This window comes from Mustela lutreola, chromosome 16, assembly GCF_030435805.1.
Source record: "Mustela lutreola isolate mMusLut2 chromosome 16, mMusLut2.pri, whole genome shotgun sequence".
NCBI classification, from domain to species: Eukaryota; Metazoa; Chordata; class Mammalia; order Carnivora; family Mustelidae; genus Mustela; species Mustela lutreola.
In genome coordinates, this window is record NC_081305.1 from 45,736,979 (window position 1) to 45,761,969 (window position 24,991).

The 24,991-nt window shown below is 53.0% G+C and overlaps 1 protein-coding gene across 3 annotated transcripts in view; it reads right to left on the minus strand.

The window, feature by feature from the left end:
• FCGBP (Fc gamma binding protein) overlaps positions 1 to 24,991 on the minus strand; it is a 42,430-nt gene that overhangs the window by 941 nt on the left and 16,498 nt on the right. For 2 of the 3 annotated variants that reach the window (XM_059151688.1, XM_059151690.1), the window contains 12 exons: positions 22,726 to 23,318; positions 19,511 to 20,102; positions 19,164 to 19,363; positions 17,175 to 17,316; positions 14,819 to 15,156; positions 13,057 to 13,630; positions 12,058 to 12,674; positions 11,079 to 11,622; positions 9,665 to 10,236; positions 8,854 to 9,427; positions 7,631 to 7,830; positions 2,763 to 3,146 (listed from right to left, as the gene is read on the minus strand). In XM_059151688.1, the coding sequence (XP_059007671.1) occupies positions 2,763 to 3,146; positions 7,631 to 7,830; positions 8,854 to 9,427; positions 9,665 to 10,236; positions 11,079 to 11,622; positions 12,058 to 12,674; positions 13,057 to 13,630; positions 14,819 to 15,156; positions 17,175 to 17,316; positions 19,164 to 19,363; positions 19,511 to 20,102; positions 22,726 to 23,318 (5,330 nt within the window). The remainder of the gene's footprint in view (positions 1 to 2,762; positions 3,147 to 7,630; positions 7,831 to 8,853; positions 9,428 to 9,664; positions 10,237 to 11,078; positions 11,623 to 12,057; positions 12,675 to 13,056; positions 13,631 to 14,818; positions 15,157 to 17,174; positions 17,317 to 19,163; positions 19,364 to 19,510; positions 20,103 to 22,725; positions 23,319 to 24,991) is intronic. The other variant, XM_059151689.1, reaches the window with a different exon arrangement.

A 24,991-nucleotide genomic window follows, 5' to 3' on the forward strand; every position in this document is an offset into this window, starting at 1 on the left:
ACAACACTTGTATGTGTCCTGTAAGTAACTGGTTCCCTAACAAAAGCAACTTCATGCTTTATTTTCTCAATGCTGATGTCTGAAGACAAGTAATGATCTAGAAAGTATCACAGTCATGTGAGAAAATTACAGTTTCTCTGTCATAAGCTGTGGACTCAGTAACCTTGGTAATTGTATGAGATTTTTCCTTTAAATAACTTTTCATTGATGAGTTAATCCTTCTAGAGCTAGACTCCTTAGAGAAACTTCTTTGAATTAAATTTCTCTTTTAATAAATGATTTAATAAATGATTTCTGTTCCCCTGTCAGGTGATTGGAAAGATAGGTAGATATTGCCTGGATAGATGGATGGATGGATGGATTGGTGGGTGGATGGTGGTTGGTTGGATGAGTGGATGGGTGGGTGTACACACTAGTGGGTGGATGGATGATGGGTGGGTGGAAGCATGGATTGATGGATGGACAGATGGATGGACTTGTAGGTGGATGGGTGGATGGATGATGGATGGGTGGACGCATGGATGCGTGGATGGATGGATGATGGATGGACTGGTAGGTGGATGGATGGATGGATGATGGATGGGTAGATGAGGGGATGGATGGGTGTAAGGACTGTAGGTGAATGATGATAGGTGGGTGGAGAGAGGGAAAGAAGGAATGGAGGGAGGGAAAAGAGAGGGAGGGAGAAAGGGGAAAAAGGAAACAGGTAGAAGAATAGATGGCTGGAAGAAGGGAGAGAAAGAGAGAGATGCAGCGAAGGATAGTTGGAGGGGTGGATGCAGAGTTTCACCAGGCTTTAAGCTTTGGAAGTATAAGAACTAGGTCTGTATCATCTGTCACTCAGTTCATGGTCTGCTGTAGACGCAACAGGGCTGATTGTATTCACAAAAACAACCTTCTCCTGGGAATCCTCTTGGGTGGCCAGGCCCCATTCTGGGTACTGGGGACAAAGTGATGACCAAGATGGATGGGACCACTGCCCACCTAAGGATTATATTCTAGTGATGAAGAAAAGCAAGAAACACGAACAAATAATGGATGACTACAGAAAGCGAGAAGTGTTTTGAAGGAAATCAAAGACCCTGATAGTATGGAGACTGGGATAGAGAGGAGGAACTTTGGTACGTGGTCAGGAAAGGCCTTTCTGGAGAAGCACCGCTGGAACTGAGATATGGAGGACAAGAAGGTGTCAACTCAGCCTGCCTGGGTGAAGAGCTTTGCAGCAGTAGGAACAGCACATGTGAAGGTCCGAAGCGGGAACAAGCCTGGTTTACTGAAAGGTCGGCCTGGCCAATCATTAGCATAGCTAACAAGGGATGGAGTTACCGGAAACAGGGTTGGAGGCCAGCAGGAGTCAGATCACACAAAACCTTGTATGTAGGCCAATGAAAGGAGGTGGCTTGAGTTTGGAATGCTGCTCTAGGAAGCCACCGTAGAGTTTTCCACATGATCTGATTCCCATTTCTCGAACATCTGTCTGCTCTGTAGAGAACTGTTTCTCTCCGTAGAAGGGCAAGGGGGAGGTCAAGAGTAGGGGTCTGTTAACCTGAATTATGGATCAAGAAGATGGCTTGAGAAAAGGAATGACTGGCCCAGATTATTGGAAGGAGAGAATGCAAACCTCCCTGCTTCCAGCAAGGCTGAGTCTTGGCCCATCTCCAAGCGCTGGTGGGGGTTTGCAGACCATCCACCGAGGGGTGTGTGTGTGTGGAGCATCGGCTGTCTCTCTCCACTGAACCTAGAAGACCCCAGTGGATGTCTCTGCAATCAGTAAAAGGTCACAGAACTAGGGACATGCTCATCTGGGAACGTTAGTGTAGCTCGACGTCCATGTTTGGGTCTGGGGCTCTCCCGCATGGGCCACGAATAATTGGAATGTAAGTCAGCATCAGACCTCAGTTTGGCCAGATTCTCTCTGAGAAATCTGGAACGAGGGTGGCAAGAACCATGGGGTTTGGCAAACATAAATGTACGTGAGAGGAAGTCAAGAGGCAGAAGAGAGGGGGCACCAGAGCTGGAACAGACTCGTGGAGGCAGACAATGATAGGCTGAGCGGGGCCCGAAGAGCAAGCTGAGGGACAGGTGAGGGAAGGATCAGTGGCCAGCGTCATCAGAGTCCAGGAGAAATTCCTATTGAACACTGCACTTGGACATGATCATGGCCCCTTGTTACCCCTAGGACCTTGTTCCCACCAACGTGGTGGGGAACAGAGCCTGGTGCTGGTGGGTTCAAAGCCTGGATCTCTCCCAGGAAATCTGAATGCTTGGGGCTTCTTGGGACCTAGTTTATCCTCTGTGTACAATGGAGATAATAGTCCCTGTCCTTGTGGGGAACCACAAAGAATGAAACTGATTTGGTGAACAGCAAGTCCAAAAGATAGAGGTACAAATCCGGATAATACCACTAGGGCACCTGGATGCAGCCACGCCTGAGGCTCTACCCCTGGATTTTCTAGTTCTAGGGGCCAAGAAATTCCTTTTTGCTCAAGGCAACCTGATTTGGATTTCTGCTGTTTACAACCAATAGAGTTTCGATTAATGCTATGATCAAAATGAGTGATTGACTTGAGTGTGTTTTCGCTCCTCAAGAACTCAGCCAGAACAGACTAAGTTCAAAATACTGAGACAAATACCAATCCAGAGACTGAACTACAGAGATCTGGATAAAGAAAACACAGGCAGACAGGCAGCCAGGATTGTAGGCGCATAGCAGCAGGAAGGACAAAAGCCCAGGGGAGACATGCCCTTGTGCCCAGGCTTACCCACACTCCGTGCTCTGAGCTCAGAGTCACCAGCCCATCCTTGAAGAAGATGTGAACCTGGTTCACAGATTCAACTTTGCCTTGGCAGGCCTGGACCACAGCCACCACGCGGAACCAGGGGATGGTGTCTGGTAGCCCTGGGCAGGGGGAAGACAGCTCGTAGATGCCCTGGGAGCGGAAAGCTCTGCGGGACCCATCGAAGGTGGTGAGGCTGTTATCCAGAGAGAGGGTACAGAGACCCTGGGAGGCCCAGCAGTTCCGGGCCCCAGCCTGGACCTCACAGACACGGTCTGGCTCGCAGCTGGATGCCTTGCAAGTCAGGCCGGTGCTTGGGGAGCAGGAACAGCGCTGGTGGCAGTCTGAGCTCAGCAGTGAGGAGTTCACCTGTGCATAGAGAGAGGGGCCAGGTGGCCGGGGTGCAGCGGATGGCGCCCATGGCCGCAATCTCCCAGACTCTCTGCAACCATACAGGGTGACTTGGCAGCAACTTCCACTGAGCCATGGAGTTTACTTCCCCTTCCCCCAGGAATCTGGGTTCACTTAAGCGTTACACTTTGGTTGTTGTAAGGCAACAGAAGTAATGCCGCGCCAGGTTCAAGGTTGGACCTCATGAGACCTCACAGCTTTCTCTTTCTCTCTCTTTCCCTTCCTTCCTCCCTTCTCTCTCTCTTTCTTGGGACCCTGGCCATAAGAACAAGCATGGACTAGTCTGCTGGAGGATCAGACCCCACGGAAGAGAGACACCAATCCCAGCTGCTACCACTGTATGCCAGCCAGCCCTCAGCGGACCCACCACAGGGCTAGAGATGTATGATGAGCTCCAGAACAGCGGAGGAAGCACCCAGCTGAGTCCAGCCTGAACAGTGGACTCCCAGAATCATGAACTCAGCAAGTAGTTGTTTTAGGCCACTATTTTTTTTTTAAAGATTTTATTTATTTACTTGACAGACAGAGATCACAAGTAGGCAGAGAGAGAGAGAGAGGAGGAAGCAGGCCCCCGCCGATCAGAGAGCCTGATGCGGGGCTCGAACCCAGAATGCTGAGATCATGACCTGAGCCGGAGGCAGAGGCTTTAACCCACTGAGCCACCCAGGCACCTCTAAGTCACTATGTTTTGGGGTAAGGTGTAAACCAGTAAAAGCCAAATCATAGCAGGTAAGACAGAGAGCCTGGAGTCCTGACACCCACAGCCCAGAACACAGGGCCCTGGGAACCCAACTCCAGCAAATAACTTTTTTTCTCCTACCTGACTGGCTCCTCTCTTTTTCCTGCATTTTCAAGTTCGTCCTCACCTCCCAGATCATCTCCCCAATCCGTAACTGTTACTTTGCTCAGTGCACAGCCCTTAAACCTTTTCCTTCTCTCTCTGGGTTCACTACCTGGTGATCTCATCAAATCTCAACAAAACTAAAAGCAGTGTCTGATCCTCATTTAGACTCTGGCCCAGGAGGGGCGGGCAATTGTTGTAGAGGATATCACTGGGACCACTGGTAAAACTCAGACGGAGTCTTTATATAGTATTGAGTCAGTGTTCACTTCCTGATTTTGAAATTAATCACATCATAATCATGTAAATGAATTTCCTTGTTTTTAGGAAAGCCAAGCCAAAGTACTAGGGGGTAAAGGAGCACTATGTCAGCATCACTCTAAAATAGTTCAGAAAACACGTTCATATACCCTTATACGAAAGGATGATAGACCAAGCATAAGGGGATACCGGGGTGGGGGCTGCTCAGTCAGTTCAGTGTCTGCCTTTGACTCAGGTCATGATCTCAGGTCCTGAGATTAAGCCCCACATCGGGCTCCCTGCTCAGCGGGGACTCTGCTTCTCCCCCCTCCTCCGCCCCTCCCTTTCGCTCATTTTCTCTCTCTCTCAAATAAATAAATAAAATCTTAAAAAAAAAAGCAAGCATGCCAAAAGGTCAACAAGAACCTAAAGGAAAGGTATACAGGAGTTCTTCATATGATTCTTGCAAGTTTCCTTAAGTTTGAATTATTTTAAAAAAAGAAGTCTGAATAGATAACCCAGAAATGAACCCTCAGTTCTGTGGTGAACTAATCTTCAACAAAGCAGGAAAGAATGTCCAGTGGAAAAATGACAGTCTCTTCAAAAAACAGTGTTGGGAAAATTGTGCAGCATCATGTAGAAGAATGAAACTGGACCATTTCCTTACACACACACAAAAATGGACTCAAAATGGATGAAAGACCTCAGTATGAGACAGGAATCCATCCAAATTCTAGAGAAGAACACAGGCAGCAACCTCTTCAACCTCAGCCGCAGCAAATTCTTGTAGACATGTCTCCAAAGCCAAGGGAAACATAGGCAAAAATGAACTATTGGGACTTAAAGATAAAAAGCTTGTGCAGAGCAAAGGAAACAGTCAATGAAACCAAAAGACAACCAACAGAATGGGAGAAGATATTTGCAAATGACATATCAGATAAAGGGCTAGTATCCAAAATCTACAAAGAACTTATCAAGCTCAACATCCAAAGAAAAATAATCCAATCAAGAAATGGGCAGAACACATGAACAGACATTTCTGCAAAGAAGACATCCAGATGGCCAACAGACACATGAAAAAGTGCTCAACAGCACTCAACATCAGGGAAATACAAATCAAAATCACAATGAGATATTGCCTCACACCAGTCAGAATGGCTAAGATCAACAAGTCAGGAAACGACAGATGTTGGGATGTGGAGAAAGGGGAACCCTCCTACACTGTTGGTGGGAATGCAAGCCAGTGCAGCCACTCTGGAAAACAGTATGGAGATTCCTCAAAAAGTATGAAAATAGAGCTACCCTAAGACCCAGCAATCACACTACTGGGTATTTACCCTAAAGATAAAATATAGTGATCCCAAGGGACATATGCTCCTCAATGTATATAGTGGCAATGTCCACAATAGTCAAACTATGGAAAGAGCCTAGATGTTCATCAACAGATGGATGGATAAAGAAGATGTGGTGTGTGTGTACACACACACACACACACACACACACACACACAGAATGGAATACTACACGGCCATCAAAAATGAAATCTTGCCATTTGTAATGGCATGGATGAAACTAGGGAATATTATGCTAAGTGAAATAAGTCAACCAGAGAAAGACGATTATCATATAATCTCACTGATATGTGGAATTTAAGAAACAAGGCAGAAGATCATAGGGGAAGAGAGGAAAAAATGAAACAAGACAAAACCAGAGAGGGAGACAAACCATAAGAGACTCTTAATATTAGGAAAAAACTGAGGGCTGCTGGAGGGGAGGTTGCTGGAGGCTGGGAAGATGGGGTACTTGGATGATGGACACTGGGGAGGGTATGTGTTGTAAGAGCACTGGGTATTATGGAAGACCGGTCAATCAAAGACCTGTACCTCGGAAACAAATAATATATGTTAAATGTTAAAAAATAAAAAAGAAGTCTGAAAACATTAAAAGAAATGAATGAATAGAACAAAAGAGCTAAATACCATCTTTATATGGGTGGCTCGCTCATCTGTATCTCCAGCCCAGACTTCTCTGGTGAATATTAGACTCATAAATCCAAGAAACCTTCTAGCACAAGCAGACTGGTCAGAGTTGGGAAAGGGGAAGCACTGTAGTAATACCTAAACCAGCCTAGGAGATCAGGGAGGGCTTCCTGTAGGTGGTGACACCCAGAGGAAGGAGCAGTTTGGCATTTCCTCCCCCAGAAGTCTTGTACTTTCTGGCCTTCTAGTCTACCTTTCTGCCATTAATAAAATGATGGGGATAAATGAGGATGGGATGTGGTCATTCATCTTTCCTTTATTTGATAAATATGAGGAAGTAGAATGCCTAGTTGTTCAGAGGGTGGGTCCGGACTGCTGGGGTGTAAATCGCAGCCTCACTACTCGCTAAGAGACGGTCCTGGGCTGACTTATCTTTGTCGCAATAGTGCCCATCTCATAAGAGTGTTATGATCACAAAATAAAGTGACACCTATAACAAACTTGGGACATCACAAGAGCGCAGAAAACATCAAGCACAAAAGTAAATCTAATTCACTTTCAACTTCCATCAGGAGACAATTGCCAACTTGCCCACCATCTGTGCTGTTGTAAATTGTCAATATTTTTACTATATGATGAAGGCAGAAGGTGAGGCTCGGGCCCCAGCGGGTACCCTTCAGGCACAATGGCACCTGATTGTCAAACACCTCTGGTGCCAGGATGACGATTAACCCCATGAAGAAAATGAGGCTCAGAGAGGGGACTGGAGGAGGCCGAATAATGGGCCCCCCAATATGTCAGGCCCCGATTCCTGGAACCTGTTTTATATGGAAAAAGAGTGTTTGTGGATGTGATGAATTAAGGATTTGGAGATGGGGAGCCTGTCCTGGATTATCTGGGTGGGACTTAAATGCAATTGAATGTATCCTTAGAAGAGGGAGGCACGTGGAGATTTTATGACACACACACAGGAGGAAGGGAAATGTGATACAGAAGAAAAAATTGCAGGTGGCCACAGTTGAGGAATGCCTCAGCCATCAAAACCTGGAGCAGGGGAGGAAGCCATTCTCCTCCAGAGCCTCTGAAGGGCGCCATTCTGCCCACACCTTGATTTTGCCCCAGTGACCCTGATTTCCAATGCTGGGCTTCAGAACTCTGGGAGAACAGATTTCTCTGGTTTGTGAAGCCACCGAGTTTAAGGTCGTTTGTCTCAGCAGCCTCAGGAAACTCATATCGGGACTTTACCGGCACTGAGTCACCGAGCTGGGAAATGGAGGTGGCTCCTCTGTCCCCAACCTTGAGGGGGTCGGCACAGAAGCCCCGAGTCTCCCTTGAGCCCTTCCACCCTCCCTGCCCGCCGCCAGCCGCCAGCCCGCCCTCACCGGCAAGTAGTGGCCATTGTGGGCGCAGCCACAGTTCTGTATGGGGACGCAGGTGCCATGTGAGAGCAGGAAGCGGTCGTCACACTCACAGCCCTCAAAGCAGCGGCTGGTACAGCCCGTGAAGCCGGACAGAGCTGCGCAGGAGCCCTGGCAGGAGCGCATGCAGGTGGAGTAGTGACTATGGGCAGGGCACTGCAGTGCTGTACAGGGAAAAGGCAGGGTGGGTCAGGCTTGGGGGCGGGCGAGGCCCCATGCCCCAACCCCCACACTGACTGTGGCCTCCCCGCAAACCAGGATCTCAGTTGGCAGTGCTGGGGATGCCAGCTGCCAAGATAGCCTCGGGCCCTGTCCTGTGGAGTTCATGTCAGTGGGACCAATAGTCCAATAGCATGGTCAGGGCTGCACTGGGGAAGCAGAGGCAGAGGGGTCCAGGACTAGGATGGGGTAAACACAGGGAGTTGCAAAGACGCAGGGCAAGCCTCTAGGGTGAGGCCCTGGGCTCTGGCTGAGCAACTGGCCAATGGCAAGGCTGCCGGGAGATGTGGACTGGGGTCAGGGAAAGGGAGGATCAGGTTTGGGGTAAAATGCTGATGTCATATGGGAACACAGCAGGTGTGAGAGACCCTAAAGACACCCAGGGGAAAGTGTCCAGGAAGCTGCTGGACCCCTAAGACTGGCAGTCAGGAGATTGGTCGGTGCTGAAGACAGACAGTGTCCACTGTCAGCACTGAGGACAAATCGAGGGCTACATAGGTGGGTAATGACTCTGGACATGGGTGCTGTCCGGAGAAGGATAAGTGAGACACAGCCCTACCCTGGCAGTCTGAAGGAAACATACTCCTCACTAGGGGTACCTGAGAGGTACCGTCCTGGGCTGGGGATTAGAGGGGATATGGTCCCATCCCAGAGCTCCAGGTGAGCCACAGACTCAGGCTTTATCATGTGAGCTGCGGACCTGCCTGACCAGCCCTCCAGGGTCCCCACAGAAAGGGCTGAGGATGAACCCTGGGGAAGAACTGTGTCTGCGATTTCAGGACTGGGGGTCCCTGAAGTCTGAGAAGGGCTTCAGGGGGAAGGAGGGAGGCCAGCAGGTGTGCTGCGGGAGAAGCTGGGGGGAGCCTTCAGGAGGGAAGGACTGCTCTTGAGACATAGGACAGGAGTTGGTCAGGGGGTTATCCCTGAGCCCGGTCTGGAGTCCTCGGAGGGGCCCCCCAGACACTCACGGCAGAAGCTGCTTGTTCTCCACGTCTTCACGGTCCCACCGACTGCCTGGCATTCTGCCGTGTAGGCCTCCAGGCTGCGGCAGAGGAAGGTGGTGTTGCCTTTGTGGAGACACAGGTCGTACACGCACTGGCGGAAGTACTCAGAGGGGTTCAGTATTGCGTGGCAGGCCGCGAAAGGGCCCTGGGGGTCCCGGATCTGACCGCAGGCCTGGTTGCTCTCATATGGTGCCGTCTCCTCGGCCAAGCACACGGGGCAGCCGCTGGGCCCACAGCCCTCGCCACAGCCGTGGGAGGAGCTGGGTGCCCGCCACCCGGCTCCAAAGGCATCCACGCTGGGGGCCTCGGCACCGTTGGGCAAGACGAGGTCATCGGTCCAGTTGCTATTGAAGTTCCCGCAGAGGCCACAGACCCGGCCACGGAAGGGGCTGGGGATGGATATGAGGACATGGGCATTGCCATCAAAGAGAAGCCGCAGTGCTTTGGTCGTCTGCAAAATCACGTTCCGGCCCTCGGCGGTCACCCGCACGTGACCCACAGCCACAGGCAGGGCCACAGCTTCTTCGTCCACGGTGACCTAGGTGGAAAGGTCAGGGAGGTCAGGGACTCACAGAACCACGGGTGGAGTGGTCCCCTCAGACTCCTGGGGTGGAGCCATGTCCCTCGCAGGCCCTTTGGGGTGGGACCATGCCCCTTCAGACCCTCAGATCTCTGTCCCCCTCACTTGCCTTGGGGCGGGGTCATAGCCCCCTCAGAACCCTCAGGGTGGGCCCTGTCCTGCTCAGATTCCCAGGGTAAGGCCATATCCACTTACCTTTGGCCCCCGAGCCAGTCTCACAACCTGGCCAGCCACAGTCACCACCAGCTGTTGGACATTGCCGGTCGCATCCTTCTCGAGCACAATGCTAAAGTCCTCATCCTCAGGCTGTGGGTGGCAGACTTTGGCCAAGATGTAGGAGCAGGAGCCATGTAGGTCATAGACACGGCCATCAAGGGTAATGTAGTGGAGGCCCCCATTGACCACGCAGCGGCCACAACCTGTAGGGTAGCAGGCCTGGACACCGTCCTCTACCCGGCACTCCTCGTAGGGCCTGCAGGCCGGGCCCTCCTGGCAAGTGACTTGGCCACCTGGCCCACACTCACAGCGCCGCTCACACTCAGGGCCTGGGTAGAAGGACTCGCCCAGCGGGTAGTAGTGGCCCTCGTGGAGGCATCCACACTGGCCCACAGGCACGCAGGTGTCACCGCTGAGCACGAAGCCGGCATCACAGACGCAGCCCTCACGACAGCTCTGCACGCAGCCCTCGGGCGCGGAGAGGCTCGGGCAGCTCACAGGGCAGGAGTCACCGCAGAGCTTGTAGTGGCTGTTGGCAGGGCACTGGAGGGCTGTGGGGAGCAAGAGGGAATGAGCCAGGAAGCAGCAAGGGAGGGGCACAGGGGAGGCGCAGAGTGGGAGGACCTGCCCAGGTGAGCCTGAGTGGGGTGTGGGGCCAAATGTATCTTGTGTGTCTGGTGGGAATCCACCTGGGTCTACCTGGCTTGTGGATGTCTGACCAGGGGCCTCTGACGGAGTCTCTCCGACAAGGTTGTGTCAGCGTGACTTTGACCATAGGTGTCTGATTGCATGAAGCTAACAGGATACATTTGACCAAGGCAATGTGTCTGAGGGGAACTGCCCCGGATGATCCCACCAAGAACCTGTATATGTCTATCTACTTGGGGCTATGTCAGGGTCATGATTCTACCCGGGAGTCTCTGCCCAAGTGCCTCTAAGCAGGAGACTCCCCGTCTGAGGTTATCAGACCAATTCTGTCTGACCTTGTGTCTTTCAGGGTTTGAAACAGCGTAGGTGCATGGGACCAACTCCAGGGCTCTCTCACCAGGGGTACCGGACAGCCTCTACCTGATCAGCTGTATCTTGCTGTGTAGCTTCCGCGGGCCCAGCCACCCCAGTCTGTCTGACTAGGATATCAGCACCTGAATCCCTGAGAGGATCCTGGACCCGAGGTTTCTGACCAGGTATATCTGAGTCTCTCCCATTGCAGTATGACCTGGTACATTGCAGTGTGTGAATGCCAAGATCGTTTTTTGGACAGGAGCTATCTGGCTCAGGGGAGGCAAGGGGATGCCTAACTCCATGGTGGAGGAGAAGGCTCTTATCTTAGAGGCCTGGAAAGGGGAGGTAGGAAGACCCCCACTATGTAGACTAGGCATGCATCAGTACTCACGACAGAAGTCCGGCCGCCTCCACTCGCCGATCTGGGCCCCCGCGGCCTGGCAGACTGCCACATAGGCCGCCACAGCCGGGCAGAGGCCTCCCGGATGGCCCTGGGCCTGGCAGGCGTCCAGCAAGCAGGCCTGGAAGTACTTCTCCGGGGGCACAAGGGCGTGGCAGGGCGCCAGTGGGCCGTCGGCGGCGGAGATCACGCCACAGGCGTCCGGGCCGCCGAAGGCTTCCTGCTGCTCTGTTGTGCACGGCGGCGGGCATGGCCCGGGCACGCACTCCCCGCAGCCAGCCTCGCCTCCCACCTGCCAGCGATCTGGCTTCCCATCCACAGCCTTCAGGTCATCGGTGGGGTCCTGGTTGTAGTTCCCGCACAGGCCACAGAGGGCGCCCGCGTACGGCGCCGGCACGCGCAGCCGCACGAAGCTGTTCCCGTCGAAAGCCAGAGAGAGCCCAGCGGCCGTGGTCACCACCACGTCGGCGCCGCTCACATAGGCGCTCAGGCGCGAGTCCAGCTGGTAGGGCAGCGCTACGAGCTTGCCGTCCACCTGCGGACACGGGGTAAGGATAGGAGGAATGAACGGTGCAGGTACGGGTTTGAATTTTGGCTCCACTACGCACGGGGTTGGGGGTATAGGGTGGAAACCTGAGCCCCGGATCTACCCTTTGTAATAATAATGATGACAGCAGTAGTAGTAATAACAGGCCTCTGCAGACAGGAGGTTGCTGCTTCTTCACACAACGCTCTGAAGCAGGTACTTTCCTTACACCCATTTTATAGCGGGATAAACTAAGGCCAAACTAAAGGAATTATCCAGTGGGGAAGCCACTGCTCTGAGACGCCCTGCCCCAAGGCCTATACTCCAACCCCTGCATCATTCCTTGCTAACCTATGCAAGGTAGTCGGGGGAACGGCAAATTCCTGACTGTCCCAGACAACCCCAGGGCTGGCATGTGCTCCGGCCTGGCTCCAGGCCCCTCACCTGCAGCTGCCGGGGCCACTGGGCACTGAGGGTAAGGCTGTGTTTGTAGATGTGCAGGGTGACGCTGCGAGTGTAGCTGACCGCCTGGCTGCCCCGGTGCTCGTTGACCACAGTGACAGTGAAGTTCTCGGCTCCGGTGGGCAGTGTCTTGCAGGGTGCGCTCAGCAGGTACTCACAGTTGCCTTGGAAGTCGAATCGGTGCCCATCCAGGGTGACGTAATGGGGGTCACCCCAGGCCTGACACTCCGCTGTGCTGACAGGCTGGCAGCCATGCTGGCCCGAGGGCAGCAGGGCACACTGTTCCCCTAGCCCACACTTGGCAGGCTTGCAGACCAGTGAGCCACCCCCAGGCCCACAGCGGCACATCTGGGAGCAGGTGGCGTCAGCCCAAAACTCGCTGCCAGCTTCGTGGTAGGTACCATTGGCCCAGCAGCCACAGCCACCATCCAGGGGAACGCAGCGGTCAGCACTCCACACGAAGCCCGAGTCGCACTGGCAGCCCTCAGCACAGGGGCCATCACATGGCTTTGGCGTCGTGGCGGGGTTAGGGGATGGGCAGCTGTCTGGGCAGGCAGGACCACAGAGCTCGTAGTGGCTGTTCTCAGGACAGGAGATCTCTGTGGGTAGACCGAAGAGTGGGAGGGAGAGAAAGGGAGGGAATGGCATCAGGGGATGGAGTTAGAGGACTGGGAGGAGACAGAGGCAGACAGAGAGGGACAGACAGAGGGACTGAGGGGAACAGTAAGAGACACTGACAGACAGTGATAGGGACACACAGGGAAAGACCCAAACAGAGACAAGGAGAGAGAGAATGAGAAATGGAGAGGCAGAGAGACAATCAAAGGGAGACATAGAGATAAGCACCAAGAAACCGAGAGACAAAAACAGATAGGGAGAGCGAGAGACAAACAAAACGACCCAGAAAGCGAGACCCATCCAGTCTGGCAGAGACAGGACCCCTCCCCTACCCCAGTTCCGGCTCTGCTCCCGAACACTCACCACAGCCAGCCTGCTCCCTCCAGTCCTTAATGGCAATCCCAGCAGCCTGGCAGGCGGCAGCGTAGGCAGCCAGCGCCTGGCAAAGGATGTCTTGGGCCCCCCCGCCTAGGCAGACATCCAGAACGCAGCCCTTGAAGAAGCTGTCGGGGGCCACGTGGTCATGGCAGGCGGCAAATGGGCCTCCCGTGCCAGGGGCCAGGGGTCCACAGAAGCCAGGGCCCTTGTACTCCTCCACTCGGTCCTCGGGGCATGTTGGACAGTTCCCCTGACATTCATCCCAGCACAGCGGGTCCCAGCCTGGAACGCGCCAGCTGCCGCCCCAGACGGGTATCGAGGGAGCCAGGGTGCCATTGGGGAAGACTCGGTCATTGCTGCTGTCGCGGTCCATGTTCCCGCAGAGCCCAAATACCTCGTCATGGTAGCTGCTAGGCAGCGTCACCTCCACTCGCCAATTCCAGTCGTAGCTGACCTGAAGCCCGAAGTCGGTGACCAGCAGCGCTTTTGATGCGCCCTGGGTCACCGAGATCCGGCCGCCTGCCACAGACACGGGCAGTGCTGTCAGCACACCGTTCACCTGGGGAGGAGGGGCAAAGGAGGCAAACAGCTCACTCGAGGTTTGGAGGCTCCAGCTCTGGCCCCTGCCTCCCTCCCTCGTCCCGCTGCTGCTGGCAGCTGCCAAGGCCTCCCTCACGACTGACTGATGGCTGTAGGTCATCTGACAAGCACTGTGGACATTGCTGGAGTCCAGACCCTGGAGAATGAAGCCTCCCTCTGCTGTTTTGCCTGGGTCTGTCACTCGCTCTCAATCTCCCTCCCTTCCTCTCCTCTCTCTCTCTCTCTGTCTCTCTGTCTCTCTGTTGTCTCTCCCTGTCTCTACATCTAGACTTATTTCTCTTTCTGGCTCTTTCTCTCTCAGGGTTTCTCTTTCTCACTCTGTATCTTTCTCTCTCTCTCTCTCTTTCTGGGTCTTTCTCTGCATCTCTCTCATTCAGTGACTCCCTCTCTCTCTCCTCATTCCCTGTGCATCTCTCTGTGTCTGGACATCTCTTCAAGACACTCAACATTATTTATCAGGTCCCTACCCTGTCCCACACCTCTCCCTCTCCCGCTGTGGACTGCCATTCATCTGCAACCCCTTTACCATGAGCAGGAAGGGTGGTCTGTCTCCTCCTGGCCCTTGTCCCTCTCCCCATCTCCCTGAATTTCTCTCCATGTTCGAGGCTCTGGGCCTCTCATTTATTCTCTCACAAACATTCACAGGCTCTCAGCCGGATCCCATGTCCCAGATGAGGAAATGGAGGCCCACCAAGAAAAGTTACTCGCCCAACGTCACGCAGCTCACAAGGACAGTCCGGATTTAAACCCAGGTCTCTCCAAAGGCAAACGCTGCCATCCCACATCAAAGCCCTTAGCAAAGGGCTAGGGCTGCTTAATTCCCGACAGAGAGTCACTTATGGTTTGTCTCCCTGGAGAAGGGGTTGGGATTATGGACATTGGGGAGGGCATGTGATTTGGTGAGTGCTGTGAAGTGTGTAAACCTGGTGATTCACAGACCTGTACCCCTGGGGATAAAAATATATGTTTATAAAAAATAAAAAAATTATAAAAAAAAATAAAAAAAATAAAAATAAAATAAAAAAAAAAATTCCCAACAGAGAGGTGATAATTGCTGTAACTGCTGTTGCTGTTTTGTTTCCACCCTCGGGGCAGAGAGAACCTTCAGCTCCTAACCGAGCCTGGCAGGCTGCGCTGCCTGACTTACCCGGACTTTGCCGATTTCCCCTTTGTGGATGGAGATGTTGAAGCCGAGGGCAGACACGGTGACGAGCCTCACATAGGACACGGCCGGGTTGCCCCGGTTCTCATTCTTGGTGGTGACGGTGAAGGGGGTTAGGCCCTGGGAGCTGCCCCCCTGGGGGCCGGCTGCGGCCAGCACGTAGTCGCAGGTACCTTGGAAGTCGAAGTTCCAGCCATCGAAGGAGTGGTAGTGTGGGTCACCCCATAGCCAGCATGTGGCCTCATAGTTGGGCACGCACACGGCCTGGCCATCCTTCTCCTGGCAGGTCTCCTGTGGCCGACATGTCACACCGTGGCATGGGTCTGGAGACAAGGAGAGAGGGCATTCTGGGTCTGTCTGGCGTAAGGCCGCTCACTCCCCAGCATCTGCCCCAGTTTGTGCTGGGGCTCCTGTATGCTGCCGAGGGCTACTGTGAGTGAGGAGGGCTATCAGGGGCCTCCCAGCTGAGACCCACACCCGGCAGTTTGCTGTCTGAGACCGGATCCTGGGGACCTTGCAGCCAAGACCCACACTGTAGGGCCCTTACGTTGGAACCCAGCCCCAGTGGGTCCCGTTAGCTGTGATACCAGCCCTGCAGGCATCCATGAAGGGCATCCACAGCCCCAGGGCCTTCTGTGTTCCAGAACTTCCCCCACCCCGGCCCCCATTTCTCCATGTGCCTGAGCTCCTAGCCTTCTGGGGACCACTCCCTCTGAGACTCTGTCCTGGAGGTTTCTGTGCTAAACCAAGGTACTAGAGGAACTTCCTGGTGAGAATTTAAACCCTCAGAGGACCTAACATTTGAGACCCTGCCCTGGGGGTCTCTGTATCTCCTCAGGGCCTGGGGATCCCTCTGTGTAAGACTCTGCCTCCTTGAGCTGGCTACCTCTGAGACCTTGGCTTTGGGGATCTCATTTCTAAAGCCCCAGCTCTGAGGGTCTCTTTGTCTAAAACTCTGTCCCTAGGGCCACTGTATCTGTGACCCTAGTTTTTGAACGCCTGTGCCCAACCTTAAAACTGCCTCCTCTCTGCCCCTGTGCGCGTGTTCAGTTTATCGCCTCTCAGCTCCAGATTCACCAACAAACAGTATGGGGCTTTGTCGGGAGAGAGCACTGGAGGGTTGTGGCAGGGGGCGCAGCTTCTGGCTCCCCTTGCCTGCGGTGGTTGGGGGGTGGTTGGGAACGCATGCAGCCAGGTCCGTGGCTCCTGGAGAATCACTTAGGCTCTGACCAGCAGCTTCCGTGGAGTTTTGCTAGTTTTGCCGGCAACCCAGCAGAATCTTCCCACCTGCCAGTTCCAGCCTGCACAACCTCTAAGCCAGTGGGCTCTGGCTGCAACTTCCAATGACATCCCTGTCTCCCTCCCTTCCCTGGGTGCCCTGCATTAACCTGGGGGTGGTAGCAGGGGGCTGCTCCCAACATCTGCTCTTGTGTTCATTCATATTCTTCTTACCCTCTGGTACTTGATTACAGGTAAATTCTGTTGATTAAACTCTGCATTGAAGCTACTCTGTGATTTCCATCTCTGGATCCAACGCTGACTGCTATACCCCCATCCCTGGGGTTCCTGTTAGCCTGCCCAGCATCACTGAGAGTCTCAGTCCGTTCTGGAGGTCCCATTCCCTTGTCTTTGGGAGTAAGAAATTATGCTCTGTGCTTCACCCTAAGAAACCAGTCCTGGGGGGCAGCGCTGAGACTTAAACTTAATCGGGCGTTGGGGGTGGTGTTGCATTGTCTGAGACTGTGTCCCTGTAAGTCCTGATCCTCCTTTTGAGGAGTGCCCTGTATCGAAGACCCCAGCCTTGGTGGGGTCCCTGCCCGAAACCCCTACCTTGAAGGGGAGATGGTGTTAGGAACCCTGAGCCTAATCTAGTGACTTTTCACAGCCGGCTGCCTGTTTTCATAAATATCAGAGTTTCACGAGATCCTCTCCTCCTCGCTTACATAGTCTATGGCTGATTTCACGCCATGATGGCAGGGTTGGGTAGTTATGACTGAGGCCCTAAGGCCTTGCAGGTTTAAATATTTATCATCTGGCCCCTTAGGGAAAAAGTTTGCCTGTCCTTGCCTTATGCAGAGGGTCTCAGACACCTGCCCTAGGAAACATAGCCCTGGGGAGTATATCCACACAGCCTGAATTCTACCATATGAGTCTCTACCTTCCATCCTGGGGGCCCCTCTGTCCCAGGCCCTAGAAATCCCAGCCCAGAGGTCCCCAGGTGGAGACCTCGATCCTTGGTCCTCTGTGCCTCCCACGGTAAAAATAAGGGTTTCAACCACCCTCTGCTCTGGGGTCCCTGTCCTCCATTCCCAGCCACCCAGGGCCCGATGCAGCCCAGCACCTTTGGTGATGCAGCTCAGGACGCCTCCTGAGGGCTCGCACACCTGTCCTGGCTTGCAGCTGTGGGCCTGGCACACCACACCTTGCCCAGCGTGGCACACACACTGCTGCTGGCAGTTGTCAATCAGCATCATCTGGTTCGGCTGTGGGGACAGAGGGCAGCAGCTGTCAGGGCAGGAGCTGACACCGGCATGTCCGGTGTTCTGGGCCCAGAGGGTTCAGAGAACATGAAAGGGATGTCTGTGACCCTGAGGCACTGCATGGCCTTGGGGTCCAATTCACTCATTCTTTCATTCATTCACTCATCCATGATTCCACAATGGCCTCTCAATGTCTGCTGTGTGTGAGGAGCTTGGAACGTACCAATTAAGAGCAAAGGCTCTATAATGAGCACTGGGTATTATACAAGACTGATGAATCCCTGACCTCTACCCCTGAAACCGATAATACATTATGTCAATTAATTGAATTTAAATTTTTTAAAAAAGAGCAAAGGCTCTGGAGCAACTGCCTGGGTCTGAAGCCTGTTTCTGCTATTTCCAAACTGTATCACCCTGTGCAAATTACTTAACCTCGGGGCGCCTGGGTGGTTCAGTTGGTTAAGCGTCTGCCTTCAGCTCAGGTCATGATCCCCGGATCGTGGGATTGGTCCCATGCTGAGCTCCCTGCCCAGCAGAGAGCCTGCTTCTCCTGCTCCCTCTGCCTCTGTTCATGCACTCACATGCTCTCTCTCAAATGAATAAAATCTTAAAAAAATTACTTAACCTCTTGATCACTTAATTTCCTCATCTAGAAGCTGCTGATAATAATAGCACCTGCCTATGGTAGTATGACTTAGTTAATAATACATATGAAATATAGGGGAAAAGAAAAGGGAACTTTTTAAAAAAAGATTTTATTTATTTATTTAACACATCACAAGTAGGCAGAGAGGCAGGCAGAGAGAGAGGGGGAAGCAGGCTCCCCGCTGAGCAGAAGGCCCGATGCGAGGCTGGATCCCAGGACCTTGAGATCATGACCTGAGCTGAAGGCAGACGCTTAACCCACTGAGCCACCCAGGCACCCTGAAAAAGGGAGTTTTTTAAGAAATCATCCAAGTTGGAGAGGAAACAAGATGGGGAAAATGTGGTTATCACTAAAGCTGCATGAAGGGTCCATGGAGATTTATCACACTGTTCTCTTAACTTTTGCATGTTTGAAAATTTTCATCACTGGGACGCGTGGGTGGCTCAGTTGGTTAAGCCGCTGCCTTCAGCTCAGGTCCTGATCCCAGGGTTCTGGGATCGAGTCCCACATCAGCTCCTTGTTTATCGGGGAGCCTGTTTCTCTCTCTGCCTCTACCTGCCACTCTGCCTGCTTGTGTTCTCTCTCTCTCTCTCTCTGACAGATAAATAAATAATTAATTTAAAAAAATAAAATTTCATAACAAAAAGTTCGTCTCTCTGTGTAACACACCGAGACTGCATGTAGCACCAAATACCATAACTGGTGCGTGGTAAGCGGCGTCTACCTGTTTGCTTTTGTTACCACTTTCATTTGTATGAGGGGAAGAGCAGAGAGGGTGCCTGCCCTCACAGAGCTCGTGGTCTTTTGAGCGAGACAGACTTCAGACAAACACACAGTCAAATCAAAGAAAGAGGAGTTAAGTGGGTGAGAGGGTGGGAGAAAGAAGCAGGGGGGTTACCTGCTGTGTCACAGAGACAGCCTAGACCGGGGAGGGGGCAGGAGAGGGTTTGAAGCTGCAAGGTCCATGGCCATATTGAGAAGGGTCTTCCTGGGCCATGGGGGAAGGTGGCCCAAGGGAGCCAGAGTGAGGGGACAGGGGCAGCAGGTGTGAGATGACCAATGGGACCACAGTGGGGCTATGGGGAGAGGAAGGACTGGGTGGGAGAGACGTTCAGGAAGCCAGTGGACAGGCTGTGGGGTGATGGGCAGTGGAACGGGGTCCCACACGAGGCCCGGGCTCTGCCCGCCATCACTGGGGTCCTACCTCATAGTAGACACCATTGTGGTAGCAGCCACATTGCTGGATGGGCACGCAGGCCTGGCCGTTGCTGAGGAAGCCGGGGTCACACTGGCAGCCCTCAGCACATGTCTCCGGGCAGTGTGGGGGGGCGCTGAGTGCCGAGCATCCCAGGGAACAGGTGTCCGCGCAGACCTCATAGTGGCTGTTGGGGGGGCACTTCATCGCTGCAAAGAGGGAGTTCTCATCAGAGCCCCCTCCCAGGGGCTCTGTGGGAGGGGGTGCAGGGCCCCGTGTCTGTCCCTTCTGTGCCTCAGTGTCCCCTCCCGCTGCCCCTCCATTCCCCCCACCCCCCTTCTCTGCCCCTTACTCACGACAGAATGTTTCGGTCCTCCAGGGATCAATGTTGCCTCCGGCCGCCTGGCAAGCACTCACATAGGCGTGGATGTTGTTGCAGAGAATGCTCTCGTTCCCACCACCCAGGCAAAGATCAAAGACACAATTTTCTAAGGGACCCTGGGGATCAACCAGCTTGTGGCAGGCGGCCAGAGGCCCGGTGGGGCTGGTGAGAAGCCCACAGAACTTCTCCTGCTTGTACTTCTCCGCCAGCTCGGGTGGGCACTGGGGGTTCGGGGAGCAATCCTCACCGGGCTTGCAGGTGGGCGGCGGCAGGCAGGGGGAGCCTGGCACCGGCTCCTCCCAGGAGTTACCAAACTCATTTGAGTTGCCTGCCTGTGAGCCATCCGGCTTCTGGAAGTCATCCTTGCCGTCGCCGTTGTAGTTCCCGCACAGGCCGCGCAGCTGCTTGTAGTAGTTGCCTGGGACAGTGACCCGAACGTTGTACACGAGGTCATAAGCCACACGCAGGCCAAAGTCAGTGCTGATCACAACGTCCGAGCCATGCTGGGAGGCGCGGACCCGGCCCTGGTCCAGCACCACGGGCAGCCTCATGTCCACACCATTCACCTGGGAGGCAGCAGTTTCCATGCATCAGAGGGTGCACTTTGAGAGGGCAGACCCTAATTCGAGTCCCTGCCTGACGTGGAGATCCATGTGACCTCCCCTCTCTAGGCCTTAGTTTCTGTATTTGTAAAATGGGCATAATCCCTGGGTCTTATAGTGGGTCGAATGGTGGTTCCCAAAGGATATGTCCACCTAGAACCCCAAAATATGATTTTATTTGGAATAGGAGTGTTTGTAGATCTTTTTAGGGTCATGTTCTCAAGATCATCCTGGATTCAGGTAGGCCCTATGCCCAGTGATGAGTTTCCTTATAGAATAATGAGAGCCAGAAAAGGAGACAGAAAGAAGAAAAGAGGCTACGTGAAGACAAAGCCAGGGGGCACGCCTGGGCAGCACAGTCAGCTGAGCCACTGATTCTTGGTCTCAGCCCCGGTCATGAAATGGAGCCCTGTGTCCTGCTCTGCACTCAGCGTGGAGTCTGCTTAAGATTCTCTCTCCCGGGGCACCTGGGTGGCTCAGTGGGTTAAAGCCTCTGCCTTCGGCTCAGGTCATGATCCCGGGGTCCGGGGATCGAGCCCCGCATCGGGCTCTCTGCTCAGCAGGGAGCCTGCTTCCTTTCCTCTCTCTTTGCCTCTCTGCCTCCCTGTGATTTCTGTCTGTCAAAATAAATAAAATGTTAAAAAAAAAAAAAGATTCTTTCTCCCTCTCCCTCTACCCCTCCTGCTCGTGCACACTCTCTCTCTCTAAAATTAAAAAAAAAAAAAAAAAAAAAAAAAGACCAAGCCTGGGATGGGAGTGTTGTGGCTGTGAGCCAAGGAGCACCTGGAAAATACCAGAAGCTGAAAGAGGTGAGGAAGGAGCCTCCCCCAGAGCCTTCGGAGGGAGGGTAACTCTTGCCAACACCTTGAGCTTGGACTTCTGGCCTCCACAATGGTGAGAACACAAATTTCTCTGGTTTTAAGCCACCACGCTTGTGGTAACTTGTGCCAGCAGCCCCGGGATGCTGACACAGGTCTCCAAGGAGTAAGAAGCTTCCCAGCTACCCTTCCATTATCCCCTGCGGATCAATAACGCGGCAATGGACTCCAGAGCCACCTGTCTGGGTTCCAGCCCCTTCCCCTTCCTGCAACTCTGCCCTGCCCGTAAGATGCGTCTCTGTGTTTGTCTCCTCACCTGTGGAGTGGGGTCCTTCCGGTTACTGTCAGGATTATTTAAACTGACATTTGGGAAGTGGTGAGAAGTGTGTCTGGAACGGAATGGGTGTTCTGGGAGCATCTACTAGGATTGTGAGCTCTGATTGGGAAGTCTGTCTTTTCACATGTAAGTGGGTGCTAAGGTTTTTCACATTAAGCATAAAGTTTTTCACTTTAAGTGGAATGTTAGGCTGATGGGAAATGAACTTCAACCCTCTGAGCCAAGAGCCAGTGGTTTCAAGTTGAAGGCTGCTGGGCACCCAGTGAAGCCTTGGAGATCGACCCCTGATTAACACACTCGTTTGTCCTTCCTGAATGCTGACCCGATGAGCATCAGAGGAGAAGGCAGGAGAACACACTCCTCGCTAAAGCTCCTTAAAACACAGTCATCTGCCAGACTTCCCAGGCAGGGACCTCTGTGTCTCAGTTTCCTCATCTGTAAAGTGAGGGATATTGACGTTCCCACCTCATGGAGAAGCTGGCTACTTCAGTGAGATGCGAATGACAAGAACACCGACCACTCCTGTGTTCAGAGCGAACTCTGTGTAAGGTGCTGCCCGAGGAGCGTCTGCGAGCATCTCACTAACGCATGCCCACGGCACAGCGGGCCCTGAAAAGTCAGTCTTCTTTGGCAGCCTCACCATCAATCCTGCACGAGTACAACAGCCATGGGATCCCTGCGAAGACCCCCTCCACTTTCCGTAAGAGACCAAATCCTTCTCAGAAAAGCACCATGGTGTACCCAGGGTCAGGTGCACTGTCTCCTGGCATGTCATCCTGGGTTCAAGTCGTGCCCTTAGCTGGGGCACTCTGGGCCAGGGATGGGACCCCCCCACCAACAGAATAAAGCAAATCCTGGTACTTCCAGCTGCAAGGATGAAGTGACACTGCGGATGTGAAGTGTTCAGCGGCCAACAAGATCAGGGGTCCGCCGTGTGAGAACAACCGTAGCTGCTGTTACTGTTGTTACGGCTGGTGAGGGGTGATGGGGTCACTCACAGATCATCCTCTGGCCTCCAACTTTTCCCATCCCCGACCTTGCCCAGCCTCTGACTGCATCCTGTTGCTGGCCGGAAGACCAGGGGGCAGCTGGGGCAAGGACCAGGTGCAGGGAAGGTGCAGAGAAAGGGAGGAGGGGTGGAAAGAGATGTTTAGAGGCGATAGGCAGGAGCAGGGAAAGGAGAGACTGAGGAGCAGACAGATGGGGAAACTAAGCCACGCGGGGGCAGGTCTCAGGTCCCCAAGGCCTCCTGACTCCTCAGCTCCCCCCTTGGGGTTTTGACCGGCACCTCCCCACCTCAGGGATCTCGTGACTCCCACATCCACTTGGAGCTCGGAGCCCCTGCCCCGGGGCTGAGTGCTGCGCGTGTCCCACCCACAGAGCACCCTCTATCCCAGGCCCTCTCCCCTGCATGCTCCGCTGCTGCTCTCACCGTGACCTTCCACTGATTCTGCTCCAGCCGCAGGGTGAAGTTCGCCACCTGGACGGTGATCACCCTGGTCACACTGACTCTCCCATTGCCCCAGGCCACGTTCTCCTGCAGGACGGTGAACTGCTGCAGCCCAGGCCGGGTCTGGTGGGTCTGAGACAGCACGTACACACAGGTACCCATGAAGTCGAAGCGGCGGCCGTCGAAGGTGGTGTAATGGGGGTCTCCCTCAGCTTGGCAGGTGGCAGAGCCCACGACCACGCAGCCCAGGAAGCCACCGGATGGCTGGCAGGCCTCCTGGGGGCCACAGGCGGAGGGCTCACAGGACACCAGGCCGCCCTCCTGGCATTGGCAAAGGGAATCACACCCAGGTCCGGGGTAGAAGGTCTGGCCTGGCGGGTGGTAGACTCCTTGGTGTGTGCAGCCGCAGGAGGGCAGGGGCACACAGGACTCACCACTGAGTGCGAAGCCCTCGTCACACACACAGCCCTCGTAGCAGTCGTAGCCACAGCCCCCAGGCACCGGGAGGTCCCCACAGGACAGCGGGCAGCCACGGGAACAGGTCTCATAATGGCTGTGGGGCGGACAGCTCAGAGCTGCAGGGAGAGCAGCGGTGAGCACGTGAGCATCAAGAATCTGGGCTCCCGGGTGACACACACACAGCCACACCCTTGCCCACACACTCACACGTATGCCGTCCTGCTGCAAGGAGTCCCTCTGTTCAGTGGGGCCTGGGGCCCAGATTATATCACAATTCATCTGGGCCTGACAGCGAAGATTCTGTTCCAACCTGACTGTAGTTTATGGTTATCTATAATGTCCTTAATGTCATGTCTTAAACATGTAAGAGCATATACAGTATATGCATGTTTGTGATCTATGCAGTGCATTTGTGAACACAGAAATTTTAGCCTCTTCATTCTATAGTAATGTAGTAGTAGGAGGAGTGATTCTGTAGTAAATTGAAGTCTTTGGCCCATGTTGTGGAGAAGAGGAAAAAAAATAATTCCTGTTCCTCTCTAAACGCCAGTCACTCCAGATTATAAGACAGGTGGTTTCCTCGAAACAAAACGAAACAAGACACCTGAGACTGAGCCCAGTAAAGCCTCTATGTGTGCTGAGATGATAGCCATGTGTGGCCATTTAAAGCCAAGTTAATTAAAACTCAATAAAATAGAAGATTTAGTTCCTTGGTCAGACTAGCCCCATGGCAAGTGCTCAATGTATCACCGGTGGTGACTATACAGGACAGCACAGGGACAGCACATTGCCATCATCACCAAAGTTTGAGCACTGTTCTAGATCTTATAGCCAGCTTAAAAGAGAATCTGGGGACAGAAGAACAAGTTAAATAATACTTTAAAAAAGCAACTAGCCAAATCCAGGGAGTAGGAAATTCTGCAGGACCAATGACTTGATTTTTTTCCCAACAAATAAATGGCCCGAACAAAATGGATAGGGGGGCAGATATGAGATAAAGTAAACATAGCAAATGTAGACTGAAGAATCTAGACAGTAAGTATTGTATTCATTGTAAAATCCCTTCCATTTTTCTATACATTTTAACAATTTCATAATAATGTGTAAGGGGAGGTGAGGAAAGGGGCTATTGCAAGATGAAAGATATTCAAGAAAAATCAACTCAGTGCCTTGTGTGGACCTGGTCTGGATTTGGATTCTAACAAACTAGGGGAAAAAAATTCACTTCTTTTAACACAATTGGGGAAATTTGAACCTAGGTTGGGTTTAAATGATGTCAGTGTTATTTTTGTTACTGGTAAGAATAGCACTTTGGTCATGTTTCTTAAAAGCTCTGTCTGGGGGTGCCTGGGTGGCTCAGTGGGTTAAGCCTCTGCCTTTGGCTCAGGTCATGCTCTCAGGGTCCTGGGATCAAGCCCCACATCAGGCCCTCTGCTCAGCGAGAAGCCTGCTTCCCCCTCTCTCTCTGCCTGCCTCTCTGCCTACTTGTGATCTCTGTCTGTCAAATAAATAAATAAAATCTTAAAAAAAAAGTTTTCTCTGTTGGAGATGTTTACTGAAGTATTTATGGGAAAACTCATATGTCTAGAATTTGCTTGAAAATATTTCACCAAAATTGGGGCGCCTGGGTGGCTCAGTGGGTTAAGCATCTGCCTTTGGCTCAGGCCATGATCCCAGGATCCCATTTTCCCTCTGCCCCTCCCCCCGACTTGTGCTCTCTTTTGTGTTCTCTCTCAAATAAGTAAATAATAAATAAATAAAATCTTTAAAAAATAAAATATTTCAGCAA